Source organism: Barbus barbus (genome assembly GCF_936440315.1).
Source record: "Barbus barbus genome assembly, chromosome: 25".
In the NCBI taxonomy this organism is placed as follows: Eukaryota; Metazoa; Chordata; class Actinopteri; order Cypriniformes; family Cyprinidae; genus Barbus; species Barbus barbus.
The window spans coordinates 20,090,006-20,113,240 of NC_136753.1; the positions used below are offsets into that span (position 1 = coordinate 20,090,006).

Sequence of the window (23,235 nt, forward strand, 5' to 3'; positions counted from 1 at the left end):
TATCTGCCAGTTAATTTCTAGCAATAAATTCCTTAATTGTGTGGTTAAAGTAGTAGCTGTCAAATTTACTGGGCCATCTGTCTTCTGTTGCAGATGAGGGACTCAGACTGCATGACGTATTGTAAACAGGTATTGACAGACTTTGAGCATATGGAGTTGAACAGGTAAGTGGAGATTCTTGGATTCTTCGGAGGTCAGGAGGAATGTTAACTTGGATATCCTTTCTCGACAGGAGACACGGAACAGAAGCTGATCACACACCTCACCAATACTGTGGACGAGGACGGAACTCGGGAGCTGACAGACTAGGGATCGCCGGAAGACACACTTGGGATGAAACACAGCAGGTAAGTAAACAAGACGGTAAGTATGAGGCATAGAGATTAGATTCCAATGCTAGTCCTCTTCGTATGAACGATTAACGTAGTAAGGTAGTAACGAGACTGGACACTGGAGTGCTGTGAGGTGTGTGTATTTGTAGCCGTGTTGATGGGTGAACAGATGACCAGGTGCGTGAGTGCATCGTGACTGGTGGAGAACAGACAGATCCGTGACATCTTCCCATTCATCAGGGCTGCGTTCAGCCCCGAAAAAACGTTGCAAAATGTTTATTAAACGGAAACGGTGGTGCGTTGAACACCTGACATTTTTGACACACCCACCAAACAAGAGAAAACATAGCTATCTCAAACCCCGTTGCACACCGTTTACAGGAAACATGTCGTTCAAAACGTTGGACACCGGTGTGAGGCTGAACGTGCCCCAGGTGTCATATTCCAGTTGCTTCCAATTAATTTCCGCCAGATTTTCTGAGCTCTGATAATGAGATTGTGATATCTTCAAGCGTTTGTTTATTTTGGGCACTGGTTTAATAATCATACATAAAAAAACAACTATTAAAACCACCATTGACCAATGACTTTGACCAACTGCCCTGAATGTAATTGTAAGACCTGGAAAAACAAATTGCAACACCAGCAGACTTATCGGTCCCATGACTAAATAAAATTTGATCACCCCATTGGTTAGTCCAGAATTAAATATCTATCAGCACACTGATAGCAGCAAAGCCTGTGATCTCACAAATGCACCTTGGACTCTTAACAGTACATATAATGTAATTTAGATTGCAATATCAATAGTCTACAGTTTTGTTCTGCCTTTGCACAATATTGATTCCTGGAACAGATTACTTTCTTCTCTTCTTTTTTCATGGCAAACTCATTAGTAAACTTTATGGAACCTTCTCTAATTTTACAAATTCCCATATATTACAAAAACTTCAGTTTCAGATAATATTTATTTTATCTTTGTAAAATATTACTTTGGTAACTTAAGTTTTGGGACCAATTCTCATAAACTACAGTAGTTCCTTAGCATGCATGTTACTAGCATATTGGCTGTTCTTCTGAAGTAGGCCTACATATTAATGCCTTATTATGCATGCCCATATTTTAGATCCCTTAATCCTACCCATACCTAAATTTAACAACTCCTTACTATTAATAAACAGCAAAGAAGTTTGATAGAAGTTTGAGGCAAAGATTGTAGTTAATAGTTAATAACTGGGTCCTCACTGGTCCTCAAACTAAAGTGTGACTCTTATTTTTTTTAACAGACTTGAATTACATTTCTAGTAATCTTCAGTGGTGAGAAGTGTAATGGGCCTTAAATTATCTAATAACCTTTGCCATACTTAGCGATAAATTTTATTAGGCCTTGTCTTATGCTTGTTATTAACCCCTCCCTCTCTATGCATTCTTGAATTGCTTTGAACAACAAATGTCTAATATCTTTCCAAAAGGATCTATAAAATGGCCCATGGAATTCATTAAGAGAGTCTCAAGCTCACACCATTCAATTTTTCTATCCTTAAATTGGACTCACAAAATTCTGTAAATGAATCAAATTAATGAAGTCCTTAATTCTATCCAAAAATTTGGAAGAATCAGAGTGGGCATACATAGATGTGTAGAGATTATTATAAAATGTGAAAACGTCCTTTTCAGTGGTTCTAATATCCTTGCACTCTACTCCATTTATCAGTAAATTTGCCTTATTTTTTTAGCCTTATTTTTTCTGTCTTCTCCGCTCTAAATTGATGAAATATGAAGTAGCCTATTCTTTACTCCTTCCTCTATCCACTTTGCTTGCAATCTGTAACGGGGCGAACAAGACATGAGACGTGTGGATCCAAGAGCAAGCTTTTATTAATAAACAGTCAATAAACAGGCAGGGTCAAACAACGGCAAACAGGTATGGCACGGGCAAGACACAGAGCAGTCCTAAGGCTAGCGAGAGTCGACGATCGGCAAACAATATCCAACAGGGCAAGGCAGAGAGATAATACAGGTATACGAGCAGTAGTCCAAGAGAAGTGCAAACAGAGTCCAAACGGCAAGGCAAAGGGTAAATCCAGGAAACACAGGCAAGAATCAAAACACTAGAAAAACACACAAGGCAAGACTACGACAACAAAGTGGGTTCCGTGTCGCAGCTAAAACTAGGAGAGTTAAAATGCAGAACAATACTGGAACTAAACAGAAAAACACAGAATGGCTCGGTAAGGCAGCTAACACTAGGGGAGTGATAAACGCAATACAATACTCGGCAGAGAGGAAGAGGAAGTCCATGGTTTATGTAGAGTGTGTGATCAGTGCAATCAGCTGTGTGTGTCGTGCAATGGATGATGGGAATTGTAGTCTGAGGTGGCGTGCAACAGTTAGTGTGGTGCAAGAGTCCATGAGGTGAGCGAGTGACTCTGGTGGTGAGTTAACGGAAGTTCATAGACCAGATTCATGACACAATCTCAGAAATGCAACTTCAAGTCTTTTATCATCTCATTTGGATTGCAATATCAATAGTTTATCTCTGTCTTCACTACTTAATTCTGCCTTATCACATGATATACTCATTTCCTGGAAATGTCCACTAGATGATAGTATTTTTAAAAAGAACAATCTGAGCAGTTTGTGTGTTGCATAAATAAATTGGTATTTTCTTCTTTTTTTTTTTTACATTTCGGCCATCCTGTATATTAGTACATAATCTATAATCTAAGCATCAAGTAGTTTATTATTAAAAACAATCCACAGAAACCTAAATTTTTCATCAAATATTTTAAGAATTATTATTTTAAGCATGTAATTTATAAATAACTCTCATGTACTTTGAAAAAATTGTAAACTTGAGTCGTTTAAATTAGTGGCACAGCCTCTGGCGGCTTTTGTAATACTAGAGCAAGAGAAAGAGATAATTTTTTTTATTATTATTATTTATTTGTTTGGCAAATGCTTTTCCATACACTTTCTTAACATCGCCAGCAGTGGCAGTTCCAGGATTTTTTTGTTGGGGGTGCTAAAGGGGGGCTTAACAATTCAGAGGGGGTGCTAAAAAACTAATTTAACTGAGAGAAAGTAATGAACGCCTAACTTTAGCTATCAGTTTTTTTATATACAGCAGCTTCGAAAAAGGCATATAGGATTTAACTTTTTTTTCCTGTGGTATTAAACTTCTGGTATGTCACTGTTATTAGTCATATACAGTAACTTCTAATGCCAACAGCCAAATATGACACTTACAAAGTAATATAATTTATGAATGAATATAGAAAAGATAGAAAGTTGGGATTTTTGTCTTTTTTTCATTGTTTTATTTTTTTTTTTTTACACTTTTTGTTTTGTTTTTCACACATATCTAGTATTTTTTTCTGACCATCAAGTGTCAGTCACTCAACGCCAACTGTTAGGAAAACATGGTAAATTCTAACCATTTACAATAAATAGTGCCGACAATTCATAAAACTATTACTATAAAACTAAAACTATATCATGTGTAGATGACAGCCAGAGATATTGTCAAAAGCATCAAAAATTTGCAACATTAAGAGTATTTAGCATTTCCAATGAATGTAGGCCTGTTACATTCTTCTTTTTATTAGGCCTATTATTATTATTATTAGATTACTTTTATTATTAAATTACATGAAATTATTGCCCCGCAATTAACGCATACAGCGATACGCTGTGAGGATAATAAAAGCTTACTTGTAATTGAAAATGTTTTTAAAAAGTTTTTTTAAAAACAGGACTATTAATTTATACAATGAATTATAGGCGTATAATTATTATTATTACCAAGCTTCTTGGTCATAATAGAAGCCCTCTGGTTTGCACCGTCTGTCTCACCAGCAGGTAAGGATAAAATATTTAATGCAAATATACTACTTTGACTTTTTTTTTTTTTTTTTCTGATGCTTTTTTGGTTTTAAGCATTCATTCTATTTATTTGCTGGCCATTTCAGCCATCCTACTCTACTGAGAGCAGATGGAGTGGATGGTGAAGAAACCAGATTATTTTGCAAATCTCTAAGTGGAATTCCTGCTCCATCCATCTACTGGCTTGTCAACCACACACAGCGTCCTCCAGAAACATCAGTCACAACATATATGAATACTTTACCTCAGTCTGAACTCTACAACATCACAAGTGTCCTATCTATCAACATCTCTGCAGACACTGCCGTATCCTGTCATAGAAAACAAGCTGCTGAATGAAACTTTAACAGTAACAAACTGTAAGTATCTTGTCAGTTGCAGTAATGCTGGTGGGTTTTATTTTTGCATACATCAGATAAAATTTAAAACAAGTAGATGTCCTGTGACATGAAGAACACAATAGTCAAAACTTCATTTAGCTGGAAATGTGCAGCTAATAAAGCCATACAATGATTAAAAATATGAAGACTGTGATTTTTGCATGTGGTCAGTTGGTGTTTTGTCAATTACTTCGGAGAGACGGCTGTCAGAGTACATGTGGGTCTTCAGCACTGCTCTGTGTGTGGTTGTTTTCTTGCTGGTGGCTACCTCTCTGAGATTCCAGAAGAAATGGGATATACCAAAGTCCTGTTTATTTCCTATCTAACTGTATGAATTTGTTATATGACAATCAGTCCTTTGTGTTGCAGATGATTCGTGTTGCGAGGACACTGACATGATCGTGTTTGATTTGGAGCAATGGGCTTCCCTTCCTGAGACTGATGTGTAACATGGTTTGGAAAGGCATTCTGGGTTGATACGACTAACTTATGTAATTCATATTAACTCTGATTGACTGGAAGTGATTCACAGTTTCATTTCAGAGGATGAATCAGCTTGAGATGGTACAGACTTCTTTAGAGGCCACTGGTTTATGCTTTTCTTTCATTAAATATCCTCCTTTTTCCATACAATCGGCTAAACAAAAGACCTGCAACTGTAAATAGAATAAAGCAGGTCAAAGAATATGAATGTATCTATATTCAAAATACAGAGATAAACAGCTCGAGCACTCTTTCTTGTTAAGTATTTAGACACATACTCTTGCTGTTCCATTTTAAACATTTACATTTTCGACCATCATAAATTTCCACAACATGCTGTGTTGTTGAGAATGAGCTGAAACAACTTTCATAACTTTACCTGTTCAACCTGAAGTAGTTAGACAGGCTGGAGCACAAATGCAGAGAAGTTACTGTATTAGTCATATATTCCACTGTCATGTCATTCTCTCTGCTATGCTTTAAGGGGTGCTGTTGAGACTAAATAAATTTAAATACCGGTATATGAAGCCACACTGAATGTGGCAAAAAGACATTTTTAACACCTAATTTTCCTCTGCTTTTATTCGCTGTGTAATAGTTGCACTATTGTATAAAGTCATTTTAAATAAAAGACCTAAGGGAGACAGAATTCAAAACTGTATTGTACATACAATTGTAAGCACAATGAGGCACTTGTTACTCAATAATTAAAATGTCTTTGCTCTGTGGTAACCCACATTACTTCCTAATTATTCCTAATTGTCCATAATTATTAATATATATAAGCTCTGGTATTCTGGAATAATTGGTAGGAAAAAAAGACTAGAGGTAACTTCGTATGAAGTAAACATTTTCCAGATAATATTTTAATCTCTTTTGGAATTAATACAGTGGCAATGAAAATACAATTATTTTGATTAGGAAATCACTTGATAATATTAACATCTTAACATCATGCTTAATATTTTTGTCACACTGATGCAGCACTTTACCTGCCCAGGCATAACTGTCCACTGGTCTCACCACTTCTTTTATCTATTCCAAATATAATTTCCATTGTAAGAGAATCATCAAAAGAATGCAAATTGTGAGGCACCTGTTGTTCACAATAATTAAAACATCTTTGTTGTGCCCCACATTACATCGATGAAGACCTGTGTCTAACACAAAGTGCTGAATTAGTCTGTCTTAAATCAAGACTTAATGTCCACTGCAGTACTTCCTGTGAATGAGCGTTCAGCCCTCCTGAACACTGTTAACACTATATAGATCATTCCGACGCTGTCTCGTGATTGGGATCTGCTGGCGCACATCAGCCAAATACTGCAGGTCTACAAGCAGAAGAGGAAGAGTATGTTTGCGTTATGCTCACCTGGCTTTATAGCTAATTTAATTAAATGTAAAACACTGAAATATACCTATGTCAGCATATACAACAGATTCCTCTGATCCAGCTTTGGCAATCACCTCCCCCCTGCATGGAAAGAGGGCACAGTTATCATAGAAACCCATGCAAATGTATGCATAACCGGTCATTAATGAGACAAAGCACTGACCAAGGGTTAACCACAGAGCTGTGACCCCAGGCCACATAGCTGGCGCTCTCATCTCTTGCTGGTGAAGCAGTGGCCACGTATACCTGATTATCTACTGCCCTGTGAAAAGGACACACAAACTGTCTTACAGCAGGCTAGGGGAAGTGAATAGTACAGTGACTCTAGGTGGTCTGGGATACTGACCTCCCCCTCTGCAGCAGCTCCCAGTGAGCTGGACCTGTGGTCATATTGAAGGCACCAGGATATACCAAAAGCTGGCAACCTACGTAGGATGGATACATGAGGAAATAATTTCAAGTATGCCTACATCATTGCATTTTAACAAAATTTTACATTGTAATTCTTACCTTTCTTAGCATAGATCTGTGCAAGCTCTGCAAACCTGATGTCATAACATATTCCCACACCTACTTTACAAAATGCTGCAAAGACATACATAAACTGTATGATTTCACATATGGAGAGAGCAAAAATAAAGGTACCATTGGTTATGCACCAATATTTTTATTCTGGCCAATTTTGATATGGCAATCATTAAACTCCTGTCATGGTTGGTAATATTAAATATTAAAATTATATAAGCTACATTTTTCCTAGATAAATGAAAAATAAAACAAAAAAATTAAAGCAACTGATATTCAGTTTCACTTTGCTAAAGATTACAAGTGTTATTAAATCATTAGTTAGATTAGATCAGATTGTTACATAATGTAAAAGTAAAGAGAAATGTGCATGCATAAAAAATTGATTTGAACATTGATTCTGATTTTTTTTTTTAACTAATTTGGGCCAATAAGCAATAATATACTGTATATTCCTTGACAACATGGACAAGATTTCTGTAATACTACACTCACGGGTTTCAAACATGGATAAACTGTTTCCCGGACTTAGTGTTTCAGACTCCTGAAACCGTATTTTCCCTGGTACATCAATATCAAAAAGATGAATCTGATTGGAAATGAAGATAAAAGAGCATAAATGCATAAAAGTTTGAGTCATTTGTTTTAACATAAGCCAAACTGTTTACTCAAATGCTTGTTAATACATTCTGAAATAACAGTTCAAAAGTGTATAGGAGTTGGTAAGATTTGTAAAATGTTTTTAAAGAAGTCTCTTAAGCTGACCAAGACTGCATTTATTTGATACAAAATACAGTAAAAACGCTAATATGATGAAATATTAAATACTAAATATTATGTAAATGTTATTCCTGTATTGGTAAAGCTGAATTTCCAGCAGTCATTACTCCTGTCTTTAGTGTCACATGAATCTTCAGAAATCATTCTAATATGCTGATGTGGAGCTCAAGAAACATTTCATATAATCATCATTGTTGATATCAGTTCTGCTTCTTAATATTTTTTGAAACTGTGGTAAAAAAATGTTTTCAATATTCCCTGATAAACTGAAAGACCAAAAGAACAGCACTTATTTGAAGTAGAAATCTTCTGTAACAAAAAATGCTTTTACGGTTACTTACTTTCCTGTGTTTGACAAGCAGCTTTCCATCAGGTCCAAAAACTGAGCAGCTGTTATAGAGCTTTCCTCCATCCTCCTCAGGAATGGAACCTACAACAAAGACACAGTCATGTGAGGGCCATGGAAATGAATGGCATCAAACACACTAACATGCTGGTTTTGAGGGTCTCACCGCCCACTAAATAGACCCCACACTCCTTGGCTGCCTCCGACAACACCTGTGTGGACTCTCCTGGGATCTTCTCCGCATACTCAGCAAAGAACCCGGTTCCATAAGGGGAGTTGAAGCACTCCTGCAAACAAACATGGATCATTAAATTGCATATTTTTATACAAACCAATATTAAAAACATAGTAACCAAACACACACATTATGCAACACTGGTGAGTATCATATAACTTAAGATAGAGAATTTAATACTCACAGGTAACACTACAACTTTTGCACCTTGTCCTGCAGCCTCCTTCACAAGTTTTTGTGCTCTTCCCAAGTTGTCTGCCTTGTTCTTTGACACATGTAACTGAACCACAGCCAGACGAAACTCTAGGGGACAGAAGATCAATTGTTTGTTCATTAGCTGCTGCAGGATCAATGATTCACAACACTTTCAACTTTTAACCAGCAGCCTCCTTTGCTTGATTTTGTTTTGGGACTCTCTGCACTTTTGTACTTTTGTCAAAGGAGGTCCAGTCAAAACAAAAACATGTTTTTGTTCCATTGTACTTTTGTGTGATTTAAGTTAAATGCACAGTCAAAACATGATCTGTATGAACCACATCTGCAGTCAAAATATTTACAAAATGATATCTGTTTTTAGGTTCAATTAATCCACAACTTGACAGTGTGAACTGCTCAATGCAAAGTGAAATCAAGCATGTTAATATGCTACGTCTATATAATCACCAACTAAACTATATCAATAATCATAATCTGAACACTGTACCCCTCTGAATATAAAAAAATGTATATACTCACTCGACATTGCCTTAACGATCCCAGACATTGATATACTGCTTGATATACACCCAGTACAGTAATAGTAATGTAGGACGATCTCAGCTGAGTAAAATACATTCAAAATAAAAGTCCTCGGTTGGAGGTCTTTTTTCTGTCTCTCTCTCTGTGGAACAGATAATGTTAAACCATTTTACAAAGCATGCATACTAAAATTTATTCTCAGTTTGCTTCTAATATAATAAAATACATGGAGTTAAAATAAACGTGTATTTACAAAAATACAAAAACAACTACAAACAAGAGAATGAGAATGTGACGTAACGCCGCGTTGAGTTCTGGGAAACTGCTTTGTTTATCCGCCATATTTGTTTATAACTCCTCATTCTCTCTACCGCACCTATCCTACCGGTGGCGCAGTTGAACAAACACCCATGTTAAACACAAGAGAGGAAGACGTATCATGCTGATATACCAAGTTAGTTGTGCAGTAAAATAAATGTTTTTCTTGTTGATTTCTCTGTTGGGTGCGCTAAACGTTTCTACTAACGAAAACGTTGAATTCTGGACGCTGGTTAATAACCAAAACCTGAGCAAATGAATCTCAACAGCATCAGTGTCCTGTCCAACCATGTGTTTTTGTGCAGATATGCATGGAGAAAAGTATGTGCAGAACATGTCCTTGGTAGAAAGTACATGACTTTTGCTACATGTAAACCAATCAGATTTTGTCAATGTACCTCAAAATTAGTTGTTACCATGTTACCATGTCCAAGACCAAATTTAAGAGCTGAGGTTGCACTTCCAGTTCTGCCAGCAAGGGCTTTGTCTTTGACAGCTTGCATGTTCAAGAGCAAAAATAACAACATGGATAACAACAGTCTTGAAGAAGAGGAGGATGAAATCGATGAGGCAGAAATAGAGGAGCTGTTCCAGCAGCAGATCCCCACAGGTATCAGTGAAGAAGAACACAGGGTCTTCATTGTGCATCCTGATGTGAAATGGGGCAGCAGAAAGCAATATCTGACCACAGGTAAAAGTATACACTGATTTTAATCATCTGATAAATGTGACATATTACATAATACAAAGTTGTTCCTTTAACAGCGGCACTTCAGATGGAAGAAGCTGTGGGTCTGGTGAACACGTTGTACAACTGGAGTGTTGTTGATAAGATCATCGTCTCCACCAAGACACCAGAGAAGAAAAGAATTTTTGGCAAGGGAAACTTCCAGGCACTTACAGGTATTTAGCTTACTGGTTTTAAATAAATAGGCATTTTAGTCACAAATTGACATGTTTTTCTGTTCTGTAATATTTCTAAGAAAAGATCAGAGCTACTCCTGGGGTCACAGCTGTGTTTGTGAACGTGGAACGTCTTTCACCTTCCTCAGAAGTGCGTATTCAGAGCATTATACTGTGATTACATCAATTCACTTCAAAGGGTTTTAAAACGTGTGCACAAAAGACCATGAAAATCTATTTTGACTATTATGATTCACGAAGAATCTATATCATTTCTAAAAATAGTACTAGATTCACTGTGGCTATAGTATAATCATAAGAAGTTCTGCTTTGAATATAGTCGTAATTAAAGTGTTAGTCATTTTATCTAAGAAACATGCAATGTTATACTTGTGTTTCAGAAAGAATTACAGGAAGCCTGGGGAGTAAAGGTTCTTGATAGATACTCACTTGTTCTGCATATTTTCCGCTGTAATGCTAGAACAAAAGAGGCCAAACTGCAAATCTCTTTGGCAGAGATTCCCTTGCTCAGGTAAATTATGTAAGTTATTTACAATTTTCATAATATATATAATTTCCTGATGAAATCAACAATCCTTTCGTAGCGAACACTCCAGTTCAAAAGTTTGAAGTTGGTACTATTTTTAAAGAAGATTCTAATGCTCTCCATGGCAGCATTTATTTGGTCATAAATATAGTAAATAAATATTTTAAAATCTACAATTTCAAATAACTTTTATATTTTAATACATTTTAAAATGTAATTCATGTGATGGAATAAAGCTGATTTTTCAGCAGCCATTACTCCAGTCGGCAACATTCTAAATTACAGTATTGCCACTTTTGATCAATTTAAAGCATCCTTTCATCCAACCGAATGAAACTTCTTAAAAAAATAAAATGAAACTTTTGAATGGTAGTGTACTTTCCAACACAATGAAAGTTGATGGCCCTGGTGAGTTTTGTTCAGTGTTACTGAAATTAATGTGATATAATTGCTTTTATATCTAAATAATAAAGAAACACCATATAGTGTTAACACAGATTTACCAACATATTTTTGTTCTTTGAACACATAAGATCTCGCCTGAGAAATGAAGTCGCTAACTTAGACCAGCAAGGTGGCGGCTCAAGGTACATTATGGGCTCAGGTAAGGAATAAAATGGCCTTGTCACACTTGAAACATATAATCTAGGGTCATAGTTAAGCCCATGGTTTATGTTTAACTGGAGCTAAAATATATTTACAGGTGAAACCCTGTTTGAAATGCAGCAGCGATTGTTGAAGGAGCGAGAGCTAAAGATCCGATCAGCCCTGGAGCGAGTTCGGAGGAAGAGGCACCTGCTGCGCTCCCAGCGCAAACACAGAGACTTTCCCATTGTCTCTGTCATGGGCTACACTAACTGTGGTGAGGTTTGGATAAATATGAACCTGTTAAACTATTATATGAAATTGTAAGAAACAGATTAACAGACTTTGTTTCTGAAGGTAAAACAACCCTGATTAAAGCACTGACTGGAGATGCTGGTCTCCAGCCTAAAGATCAGCTCTTTGCCACCCTGGATGTTACAGTACATGCAGGACAGCTGCCAAATCATATGACTGTACTTTATGTCGACACCATTGGCTTCTTGTCCCAGCTCCCTCACCAGCTTATTGACTCTTTCTCTGCCACCCTGGAGGATGTAACACATTCTGTGTGTACCCAAGACACAGCACTAAAAAGCTTTTCATTTTTAGTAGTTATAGAAATGTTTTAACACCCTCTCCTTTTGCAGGACCTCATAATTCATGTGAGAGACATCAGTCATCCAGAAACAGTGAATCAGAAGGTCAATGTACTGAATGTACTAAAGAATCTACAGATTCCCGAAAAACTATTGAACTCCATAATAGAGGTGCACAATAAGATTGACCTCATTGAAGGGTGAGACATCTTTTTACTGATTTATGTATCAATTTAATTTAGAAAAGAATACTTTCAAACGTAACATGCCAAACACCAATCACATTTTTATTTTAGAAAATCAATGTTTTATATATGTTCCATAGATATGAGGTCAGTGATCCAGAGGTTATTCCCATATCAGCTCTGAAACAGCATGGACTCGAGGTATTTAAAGAAAAGATTGAAGAAGCTGTTGTTAAGTATACCGGCAAACAAATAATGACCCTTAAAGTGCAGCTCAACAGCCCTCAGTTAGCGTAAGTTTTATGTAAAAATTAACAAGGGGTTATATAATCTTATCCACAGACTTTTTAATTTGGTGGCCTTTTCCCTTTACAGTTGGCTGTATAAGGAGGCGACGGTTGAGGCAGTTGATGATGTGGGAGACGACTGCACCGCCAATGTCAAGGTCATCATTAGCCAAGCTGCATATGGCCGCTACAGGAAACTGTTTCAGGTCACCTAGTAACAGACGGCCAGAGAGACATCATCCAGAATAATTCCCACACTCAGTGCAGTAGTAATGATGTTTTAATATTTATTTGCTTTATAAACAGTGTATTTCAAATATCTCAAAACCAATATTTTAATACAATAAAATCAGTCAATGAGAAACAAAGTCGATTTGTGTTAATATATAAACAATATTGGTAGAAAATACATGTCTGTCAAAAAATTCAGTTTTAATTCTCAAAGCTTGATCTGAATTTTTAAAAGACTGCTTAATTCCTCAAGTAGAATTATACAGTAAAAGGCACATGTAAACATACTGAGGATTGAATATTGCACATTATCTCATTTAGGCATTAGTCTGAATACACTTTAAAATCACTAGAAAACATGATAAGTTTGTAAACCTTGGGTTTGTGACCCAAATGATTCCTTAAACAGTGCCTTCACATGTAACAAAGAAAGACTTCACATATGAACCCATTTTACTTCAACAGCTCCTTAAAGCAGTTTTTTGTTGAGAGCGATAACAAGCGAACAAAATGGTACAGGACCAATGAAGTCGCCTGCTATAATGTTTAGACATGTGGGTTCAGCTCCTGGTTTCTGATCTTCTAGCCATTTCTTCACGGGGTTCCAGTTATCCATGGTCAGAGTTCGGAGAGACACCCGAGGATGTGAGGCGATGAAGCATCGATCTGCCGTTAAATTCAGGCCTGCTACAAAAAAACCCTCTGTGAAACAGAAATATGCTGATAAGAGACCAGAGGAATGAGCAAACATTTTTTTTTTCTTTTCAAGTATAGCCAAACAAAAGCTTTTCTTACCAGGTCGACCAAGCTGTTTCTGGCATTCAAGATAGTAGATCAGCTCTTCTGCATTAGGCTTATTGGCCCAAAGGTATGGGATAACAGGCCATAACTCCTTATGGCATGATGCTGACTCGTCGTCATATGACAGCACAACTTGATAGCCTGATGACCACAGACTCCGCAAGGTCAATAGGGCCTCCTTTAAAACAGTAACAGCTTTAAAGACTGTTGTAGTTTAAAATGTTAGTTTAAACTTCATAATGTTTTCAGAAATGCTGCCAGTCAAAAGACTGGAATAATTAAATGTTTCTTATGCTCATCATGGCTGGATTCAGTTGAACTCAAACACTGTAAAAACAGTAATATTGTGAAATATTATTACAATTTAAAATATCTTAAAGGTAAAGCTGAATTTTCAGCAGCCATTACTCCAGTGTCACATGATGCTTCTAATATGCTTATTTGGTTTTAGTTATTAATAGTCATTCTTATTACTGTCAGTGTTGAAAATAGATTTTGCTTCTTAATATTTTTGTAGAAAAGGATAGATACATTTTTCCAGGATTCCGCATTTATTTGAAATGGAAATCTTTTGTAACAAATGTCTTTACTGTAGCTTTTGATCAATTTAATGTGTCCATGCTACATAAAAGTTTTCCTTTTTAAACTTGTATCAAGGTTTTCACAGAAATATAAAGCAGCACAATTGTTTTCAACATTGATAAAAACAAGAAAGCACCACATTGGCATATTAGAATGATTTCTGAAGGATCATGTGACACTGAAAACTAATAGTAATGGCTGCTGAAAATGTAGCTTTGCCAATGCAGGAATAAATTATATTTTAAAATATATTAAAATAGAAAACAGTTCTTTGTTTTGCAGTTGCTGTATTTTTATCAAATAAATGCAGCCTTGCCTTGGTGACTTTCAAAAGCATAAATAAGTAAATAGGTAACTTTTGACTGGTGGTGTATTAACTTGCTATCATAAGGCAATTAAGGAAAAAATTACTTAATTTATGTTTAAAAATGCCAAACGGTTTCTTACGTTGCGAGGGCACAGTTTAGAGCCAAAGATTTTCTTCAGAGAATAGATTAATTCCTCATGCATTTTATAATCCAGCCCTTCAAAATGACTACAAGCTAGGATGATGATTTCTTTGGGATGAGATTCAAGCCATGAAGAAACAGTCTGTAAAGTTTCCTACAAAATATAACATGTTTGGAAAGCAGAAACTGCACAAAAAAAAGAATAAATGACAAACTTTAATAGATAATCCATCTCAACACTCATCTACATACTTACAATGACCATTGCATGTGTGTAAATGACATGAGTGAAGTAAAGCTCGTTGGAAGCATCATACTGTTTGTGGGCAATTCGAAGATCAAAGTATCGAATGCCTGCTGTAAGTTGCTCCACAATGTGTTGTACCTGTTTGCGACACAGTAAGGGGCTTTGATATGATACAAATACATTTTTAATGTAAAAATGCATGAATTTTTACAAGACATAAACTGACTTTATGAGCGCTATGGGAGAGACATTTTGTTCTTTCTCTATGAAATATTAAGCATTGTAAGCAGTCAAAATAACCATTAAGTGAACTATATGCCTGCCTGAGTAGTAGCCCATCTGCGAATAGCTGGCCGGGTGAAACAGCAGAAAACTCCATCCAGTAACCTAAATGTGTCTGACTCAGATCGGAGCAGTGGAGAAGTGATATCCAGACAGTAGCTCATTGCATCATGGCTACCTGAAAACAAATGAGGGTTTATTAATTGTCTGCATTGATGAGGATGTTTCAAATACAAAACACATGTTCTATGCAATAATATATTAAATCGTAAAATATTATAAAATTACATAAATATTTACATTTAATAAATACATTTATTGGTTTTCATTCCATTTATTGGTTTTCATTTCCCTTTCACACCAAAAAGTTTAATGAAAAAACCTCAGGCTGTAGGAAAAGTAAATTCACGTCTGTAAAGTAGAACGCAGGAGAAGAAGGTTCAACACTCTTCAGCAATATAAAAAACAATGAAGCACACTTGTTAGTTTATCTAAAGTCATTTTTACTTATTAGTATGGTTGAACTGGATCATCAAAGGTCAGCAGCAAAGACATTGGTTAATAAAATGGGATTAGATACATTTGTGTTATTTAACATTTAATTATTGCGTCATATTCTGAGTTTGCATTTCACTGTTTTAATTCATTTTGATGAATACTAAATCTGTTTTTTGTGAGTGGGATGAATTAATGCACATTCACATTTAGTCTAGAACTACAGTAACAGCATGTTCTCACAGTGCACTGTCAGTCAATAAATGGGAAAAGAGTAACTGGCGTTACTTTTTTGAAAATTCTTGTAAATTAAAAAGTAATGCGTTACTTTACTAGTTACTTGAAAAAAGTAATATTATTACGTAACTCACATTACTTGCAATGCGTTACCCCCAACACTGGTCATAAGTAGCACGTGTTTCTGTTTCATTCCTCCTGACCGCCAGAGGCGTTGCTTAAGCACTAGTGGATTATCGCTGCGCCAGCTAGACAGGTCGAGATAATATACCAAAATGGTCACATGGTGACATAGGCGGAGCCTCGAAGACATGAGCCGTTGCAGCTCAGTATTCGGGCTCTTTCGCTTTCTCGCATGACTTCGATAGGTCGCTCTTCAGTGATCTCGCGCTGTCAAGTGCAGCTTACTGGAGCAGCGAATTATCGTCCTCTCAAGTTGTGACAGCTCACTTCTAAGGATCTTGGATTGGATTTCTTCAACATTGGTGAGCTGTTTTTTTGGCCTGTTATATTCGGCAGCACTTATGCTTCTCGGTTCTATCCAGTGGCTAGTGTTTTTTACTGAGCTAACAATGTATCATATATATTCGAATGCTAGTGCTGCTACATTAATGTGTTGACGGTTCTCCTCTGCAATTGTTACTGAACACTCAGAGCTTTTCTTTTTTATTCGCTGATACGTTTACGGTCCTCCGTTTATGGTATCACGTGTATAGGATTTTGTGGAACACTCTGCTTCTCGGTGCTATCCGGTTGCTATCGTTCCCTTTTCACGCCGATAAGCTGAAGGCTCCACGTTGATTGGATAATTTTTTGGAGGTTTTGCAAACACTTGTGCCTCTTGGTGCTGTCTGGTGGCTAGTGTTTTTCTGCGTGTATGCTGACAATCCCCGTTTATTTTTGAAGTGACCATGGCGTAGAGTTCTATTGCTACTGGGTTTCCCTTGACATGTAAACTGTGCCCTAGCACTCTCCTTCCTGACGACGGCCATGACATGTGCCCGTCCTGTTTGGGGATTCAGCATTTAAAGGAAGCCCTTACGGATCCGTGCTTGCATTATAGTCTTTTACCCATGTCTGAGAGACTACTTCATCTCACAGAATTGGATCCAAAATCTGCAGTAGGGCTTGGAGATGCAGACTTACAATCTACCACTCGTACTCGGAAACGTGGTGCATCTGCGGCCACTGGGGCTCCCCATTCAAAGAAGAAAGCATCTTCACGTAAAGATTATATGGAAGAAACTTTCTAAAACTGTGGCCGTTCTTTCATCGGAGATGTCAGCGTTGAAACGCCTCCTTCAGACACTTCAACTGGTGGTTCCTATCTCACCTGCAACTGTTTCACAGGAGGATGAGGAGAGATCAAGCAGGGGAATGGAGGAAGAGCCCCATAGCTCCTCTTCTTCTTCGCGTCATACCGAATTTGATGTGCTTTCTACAAGTGCGAACGTCTGTGTACAATCTTTCCCTCAAGAGACCCAGACTTGTTTGTCAAAAGCTGGGGGCTCTAGTGAGGATTCAGTCCATTCGGGCTTAAACCCATCTTCAGCGGACTACACCTTGTCTGTGCTTCGGATGGCCGTTGCTCGTTTAGGATTGGACAGCTCGCCTACACAACCGGCTCAGTCTAATGTTTTCTTTAGGCAGGCATCAGCTGGATCTTCCTTTTTTATGCCACCATGTAAGGATTTCAAGGCGGAATTTTCTAATGCTTTGACGGGAGCCGGGGTACCCAAAAGGCAATCAAGGACTGCTCGTACACTGGCGTCAATAGCGGATGCAGACACTATTGGTGCGGGCCGTGCTCCAGAAAGGACACACAAGGTTTTCGACCACATCAGCGGCAAGTGCCAGGGGGCCCACGTCAGCGTTCCCCCATTGCTGTTAAAGGCTACACACAAGGCATGATCTGGTTGGGCCGGTAGTCGATCGTTTTTCAAGTGTACACCTGCAGTACAGTACTGGAGGCAGACAACAGTGGATCCTTGGGTTTGGACTACTTTGAGTAAGGGTTATACCCTGCAGTTTCAATGCCGGCCACCAAAGTTCTCAAGGATTATTCCCACAGTAATAGGGCATGCAGTTCGTTCAATAGCTCTCTCTCAGGAAATTTTTTCTCTGTTGGAGAAGGGAGCAATAGAAACAGTTCACCCCCTTGTTCAAAGGGACGGGTTTTATTCAACTTACTTCCTGGTTCCCAAAAAGGACGGCGGTTTTCGTCCAATTCTAGACTTGAGGCACTTGAACATTTTTCTGAAAACTCTCCCTTTTCGGATGTTATGTGCAGCTGACGTTCTTCGTGCTGTCATGAAGGGAGACCAGTTTACGAGCATCGATTTGAAAGATGCTTATTTTCACATTCCGATTCTTCCCCATCATCAAAAGTTTCTTCGTTTCAGTTTCAAGAACCAAGCTTACCAGTTCAAAGTCCTCCCTTTCGGCTTGTCTCTGGCCCCTCGTGTATTCACAAGGTGCATGACGGCAGCTTTATATCCTTTATGGTCCAGAGGGATTCCAAGACAGCAAGCTGCCCACGACACCAGTCTGCTCTTGGAGCACGTGCAGAAGCTGGGTCTGTAAACAAGGCAAAGAGTTGCCTGGTTCCAATACAAACAATCACTTCAGGGCTTGACGCTTACCTTTTCCCCAAGGAGCACATGTGCTCCTAAGTCAAAACATTTAGGAGCGCATTAAAAAAATTTAGGGGCGCAATGCAAATTTTTCAAATTAGGTGTTTTAGCTTAATAAGGGGATACAAAGAGACATTTACAAGCACAATTGTTTAATTTATCAGAATACAGAAAGTACACAAGGTTTTTAAATAATTTTACTTCAGACACCATTTAATAGGCTAATTATGTAATTAGTTATAATCCTATTAAACTGTGTCGGTATAAAATTTTCACAATAATCATTGAAGCTTTTGTCACGGTATATGTTTTTGTTTTTAAATCACAATATATAATTTCTAAGTGAAAAAAAGTGTTGTCCTCCTAACATGTTAAATAACTTTAAAGATTTACTAAAAGACTTTTATAAAAAAAACATAAAAATATAAAGTAAACAAGTGTTTCAAGATTAGAGTGCAAAAGATTGTTCAAATGAACGAAAGAACAATACAAGTAAGGTCCCATTTGTTAACATTAGTTAAAGCAGGTTAACATTAACTAAAAATGTGCAATAACTAATTGTTGCAGTAGTTAATATTCTTTGTTAATGTTGATTAATAAAAAATACAACTATGTTAGTTAATGTTAGCTCCATTGAATTATATTAAGACAACTTTTGATTTTATAATGTATTATTAAAAGTTGAAATTAAGATAGCATTATTAATAAATGCAGTCATTGTTTTTTTTATGTTAACTAATGGAACTTGTGTTACTGAACAATAATAACGAATCAGTCGTTGATATATAGATAGGCCCACTGTTCTCTATTATAGATCAGTGGATGGGCCATGTTTTAGGTTAGAAAAAATGTTTGAAAATAAATAGCTCATTAAGTCTTTAAGTAAGAATTATTTGATGCTATTGTGAAGACTAAAGCGAATATAAATATCTAAATGACTGAGTGTGAAACATTATTTACACAGTTTTAGGAAAGTAGCGCAGCTGATTTGTTTACTGGGTTACCGGGGTAACGGCAGCGGCAGCGCCCTCTAGTGGCGAATGTGCGTCATTCAGCGCGTCTTCACTTTAACTCGCTCCGCTTTTCTTCTCATCTGTGCTCATTTAAATTAAACCGTTGCCTTTTTAAAGTTCTAAAGTAATCATATGAGGCTGCATCGCAATTTTTCCATAAATAAACAGAATAAATTAATACGTTTGTTATAGGCTACTGTATAAGTTAGGCTGTTTTGTATTTTGTTTTGTATTCGCACTTGTGCTCCTAAATACATTTTCCAGTTCGCACACATCTATTTTTAGTCGCAAATGCGAGTGAAATGCTCGCACTGTCGAGCCCTGCACTTACATTGGAATGCTTCTGGACTCTCGTGCAATGTCTGCCACCCTATCACAAGCCCCAGCGGACAACATTCTTCAGGTCATTGCTCATTTCCGGCTGGGAGTGAGTTTGCAATAGAGAGTGTTGCTACAACTTCTGGGGATGTTGACGGCGGCCACTTCTGTGATACCACTGGGCTTGCTCCACCTCAGGCTGCTTCAGTGGTGGAACAATGGTTTGCGGTTGAACCCTGCCAGACATCGTCATCGCTTGATATTTGTCTCACATCGCTGTATTCAGGCATTGAGATGGTGGATTCACCGGGAGTTTTTGATGCCAGGAGTACCGCTAGGGGTCATCCCCTTTTGCCGAGAAGTGGTCACGACCGATGCTTCTCTCCTCGGCTGGGGAGCGACGTGGAATCACAGGGGTGTCTGTGGCCAATGGTCTACAGTTCGATCCAGGGAACTACGTGCAGTCTTCCTTGCCCTGCAGTGTTTTCTACCGGTTCTGGCTGGTCGCCATGTGCTCATCCGATCAAACAACACCTCGACGGCGTTTCATCTGAATCATCAAGGTGGCACAAGGTCACTCGGGTCTCTGCATCTTACTTGCAAGATCCTCACGTGGTCTCTTCCTCATCTAGCATCACTAAGGGCAGTTCACCTCTCGGGATCAAGCAACCAAGTAGCGGACGCTCTGTCCAGGAATCTTCTGCATACGGGGGAATGGAGGCTTCACCCGGATGTGGTGCAGAGGAGATGGCAACAATTCGGGAGAGCAGAAATAGACCTCTTTGCGACAGAGGCAACCACTCACTGTCGCTTGTGGTTTGCGAGAACCAAGACATCCAGTCTGTTGGGGGCAGGACGCTCTGTCGCACGAATGGCCAGACTGCCTTCTTTATGCGTTCCCTCCTCTTCCGCTGTTGTGGGAAACTTTGCACAGGATAGCACAGTGCAGTAACAGAGTATTACTTGTCGCACCTCGGTGGCCAGCCAGGCCTTGGTTTCCCATGCTTTTGAGTCTTTTGGAGGGCAGGCCGTGGCAACTTCCGCCTCGGAAGGATCTGTTGTCACAGATGGACGGTGCTGTCTGGCACCCAGACCCAGCTCGTCTGCAACTTTGGGTTTGGCTGCTGGGTTCAACCCTCTTTTGATTGATTGTGAGCCTGCAGTTGTTCATACCATAGCTAGTGCTAGAGCAGTGTCCACAAGTCAGCTCTATGCAGCGCGTTGGAGTTTTTTCTCTTCATGGTGTAAGAGTCAGGGATTGGACCCTGTGTGCTGTGACATACCGAAAGTGTTAAGCTTTTTACAACAGCTTTTGGAGTCTGGTAAAGCAGCCTCTACATTGAAGGTATATGTTGCGGCAATTTGTAACAGTCAGGAGGAATGAAACAGAACGCTAGTTACATATGTAACTGTGGTTCTGTGAATTCCGGATGACCGCCAGAGTTATTTGTCATTCGGAATGCATGCGAATACACGAGAAAGGCGTGTCGAGGCTGAATACTGAGCCGCAACGGCTCATGTCTTAGAGGCTCCGCCTAGTCACCATGTGACCATTTTGGTATATTATCTCGACCTGTCTAGCTGGCGCAGCGATAATCCACTAATGCTTAAGCACGGCCTCTGGAGGTCATCCGGAATTCACAGAACCACAGTTACATACCTAACTAGCGATATTTGTAGAAATAGCTAACAATACATTGTATGGGTCAAAATTATCCATTTTTATTTTATGCCAAAAATCATTAGGATATTAAGTAAAGATCATGTTCCATGAAGGTATTTTGTAAATTTCCAACCGAAAATATCAAAACTTAATTTTTGATTAGTAATATGCATTGCTAAGAACTTTATTTGAACAACTTTAGAGGTGATTTTATTTTATTTCTTAATTTTTTTTCTTTATTTATTTCACCCTCAGATTCCAGATTTTCAAATAGTTGTATCTCAATCAAATCTTATATGTGCGTGTGTGTGTCTGTGTGTAAAAAAAAAAACCTTATGACTGGTTTTGTGGTCCAGGGTCACAATATAAAAAAACACCTGTAATTGAAGCCCACATTAAAAAAATACTATAATAATTTATACTAAATACTATAGTGTTGTTGAACCTTACTATAGTAATGTGTATTATATTGTATATATTATAGTATTTACAACACTTTGGTAATGAATGCATATTGTAGCATTTACTAGAGTGAACTGATAAACTGTAATAAATACTGTTGTATACTTTAGTTGTTGTTGTTTTTTTAGTTTTTTTACAACACTAAACTAGTGTATTGTAGTAGCCTATAATATGCCCTATAATTGTAGAAAACTTAGTACAGTATTGGGTAAAGTAATTTAATTTGTATATATTACTATAGTTGTTATATTACCACAGCAACTAGAGAATTACCACAACAAATTAATTTAAGTACTTTACTATAGTATGGTTCGAAAACACTATAATATTTACTATAAATTACTATAGTATTTTTTCATGCTTGTGTTTCACAGGGGAGGCTCATTTCCGCCATTTATTTAGATTAATTCAGTAAATTAATTAATTCATACGAGCGGAAAAAGTCACATTTAAAGCGAGGTAAAAAGTTGTATTGTTGGACATGTAAACACACAACATTTCCACGGTGAGGGGGGGACAGAGTTGCGAGACGCAAACTCAGAATTCAAAATTGTAAGATGTAAATTTAGAATTCTAAGTACAAAAGTCAAAAACGAAAATTCTTTTGTTGTTGTTGTTGTTTTAAATCGCAATTACTTTTATTTCGTGGTGGAAAGCTTCCATAGGGGCTCACCTGGTATTGAGAGATGTGTTAAAGGAACATCCCACAGTTTTTCTGGCAAACATGACATCCAGTCCTCGTGTTTAATGTCATCCTTTAGAATGGGATCCATCAGTTCACTGGATCATATAAAAGCAGTAGCTCTTTACAAATGAATCCAAATGGCTGCGTTTGAAAACAAAATGAATTGATCAGCTGAAACAGTCCGCGTTTGAGCGAAACAACAGATAACACATCATCGATAATACGGCTCAAAGCCCAACTCTTTGTAAAGGCGACCTCACAACCTCAGCGGTTAGTGAACTTCACGTTTAAAACGAAATTAAAAGGGTTTTTAGAAGTTTTACGATGAATGTCTGTTGACGTGTCAGCTCGGCATTTCCTTGTTCCCTGCTGCTTCAGTCTGTCACGCTTTACAGCTGATTGTAGAACAGCCTTCCATTCTTTTTGTCCCTGAGTTAAACCCCCAAAACAGATCTAACTTGATCACAGGTCATTCCTGTTCTGCAGTACATCTTCATGTCCTTGCATGATTACTGGCAAGTTGCCATGGTTTATTAATCTGGTGACCTTTCATCATTTTATCATCTTTGAGGTAGAAAAGACACAAAACTCCATTATCAAAGATTAACTTTGACTAAAG

General features: G+C 37.8%; 3 protein-coding genes across 7 annotated transcripts; 1 reads left to right on the forward strand and 2 right to left on the reverse strand.

The window, feature by feature from the left end:
- Positions 1-5,915: 5,915 nt before the first annotated feature.
- On the reverse strand, positions 5,916-9,370 carry nit2 (nitrilase family, member 2). Its single transcript, XM_079377954.1, has 10 exons — positions 9,095-9,370; positions 8,544-8,662; positions 8,291-8,411; positions 8,120-8,208; positions 7,494-7,587; positions 6,984-7,058; positions 6,820-6,898; positions 6,637-6,735; positions 6,499-6,554; positions 5,916-6,411 (listed from the first exon to the last, which is right to left on the reverse strand). Exons 1-10 carry the CDS (start codon positions 9,120-9,122, stop codon positions 6,317-6,319), a joined length of 855 nt encoding a protein of 284 aa, XP_079234080.1. The 5' UTR covers positions 9,123-9,370; the 3' UTR covers positions 5,916-6,316.
- Positions 9,371-9,396: 26 nt separating this feature from the next.
- gtpbp6 (GTP binding protein 6 (putative)) lies at positions 9,397-12,880 on the forward strand. Of its 4 annotated transcripts, XM_079377956.1 has the most exons (12): positions 9,414-9,551; positions 9,721-9,765; positions 9,912-10,106; positions 10,181-10,318; positions 10,399-10,469; positions 10,720-10,850; positions 11,399-11,469; positions 11,569-11,727; positions 11,808-12,016; positions 12,098-12,246; positions 12,372-12,524; positions 12,607-12,880. In XM_079377956.1, the coding sequence occupies exons 2-12, from the start codon at positions 9,723-9,725 to the stop codon at positions 12,731-12,733; spliced, it is 1,446 nt and encodes a 481-aa protein (XP_079234082.1). In that variant the 5' UTR covers positions 9,414-9,551; positions 9,721-9,722; the 3' UTR covers positions 12,734-12,880. The 4 variants fall into 4 exon arrangements, with proteins under 4 accessions (XP_079234084.1, XP_079234082.1, XP_079234083.1 ...); XM_079377958.1 differs by lacking the exon at positions 9,721-9,765 and having other exon boundaries at positions 9,397-9,551; XM_079377957.1 differs by having other exon boundaries at positions 9,513-9,765.
- LOC306845263 (PI-PLC X domain-containing protein 1-like) lies at positions 12,782-23,024 on the reverse strand. Of its 2 annotated transcripts, XM_079377959.1 has the most exons (7): positions 22,940-23,013; positions 22,605-22,757; positions 15,152-15,288; positions 14,838-14,966; positions 14,580-14,735; positions 13,545-13,728; positions 12,782-13,451 (listed from the first exon to the last, which is right to left on the reverse strand). In XM_079377959.1, the coding sequence occupies exons 2-7, from the start codon at positions 22,702-22,704 to the stop codon at positions 13,219-13,221; spliced, it is 939 nt and encodes a 312-aa protein (XP_079234085.1). In that variant the 5' UTR covers positions 22,705-22,757; positions 22,940-23,013; the 3' UTR covers positions 12,782-13,218. The 2 variants fall into 2 exon arrangements, with proteins under 2 accessions (XP_079234085.1, XP_079234086.1); XM_079377960.1 differs by lacking the exon at positions 14,580-14,735 and having other exon boundaries at positions 22,605-23,024.
- Positions 23,025-23,235: the final 211 nt, after the last annotated feature.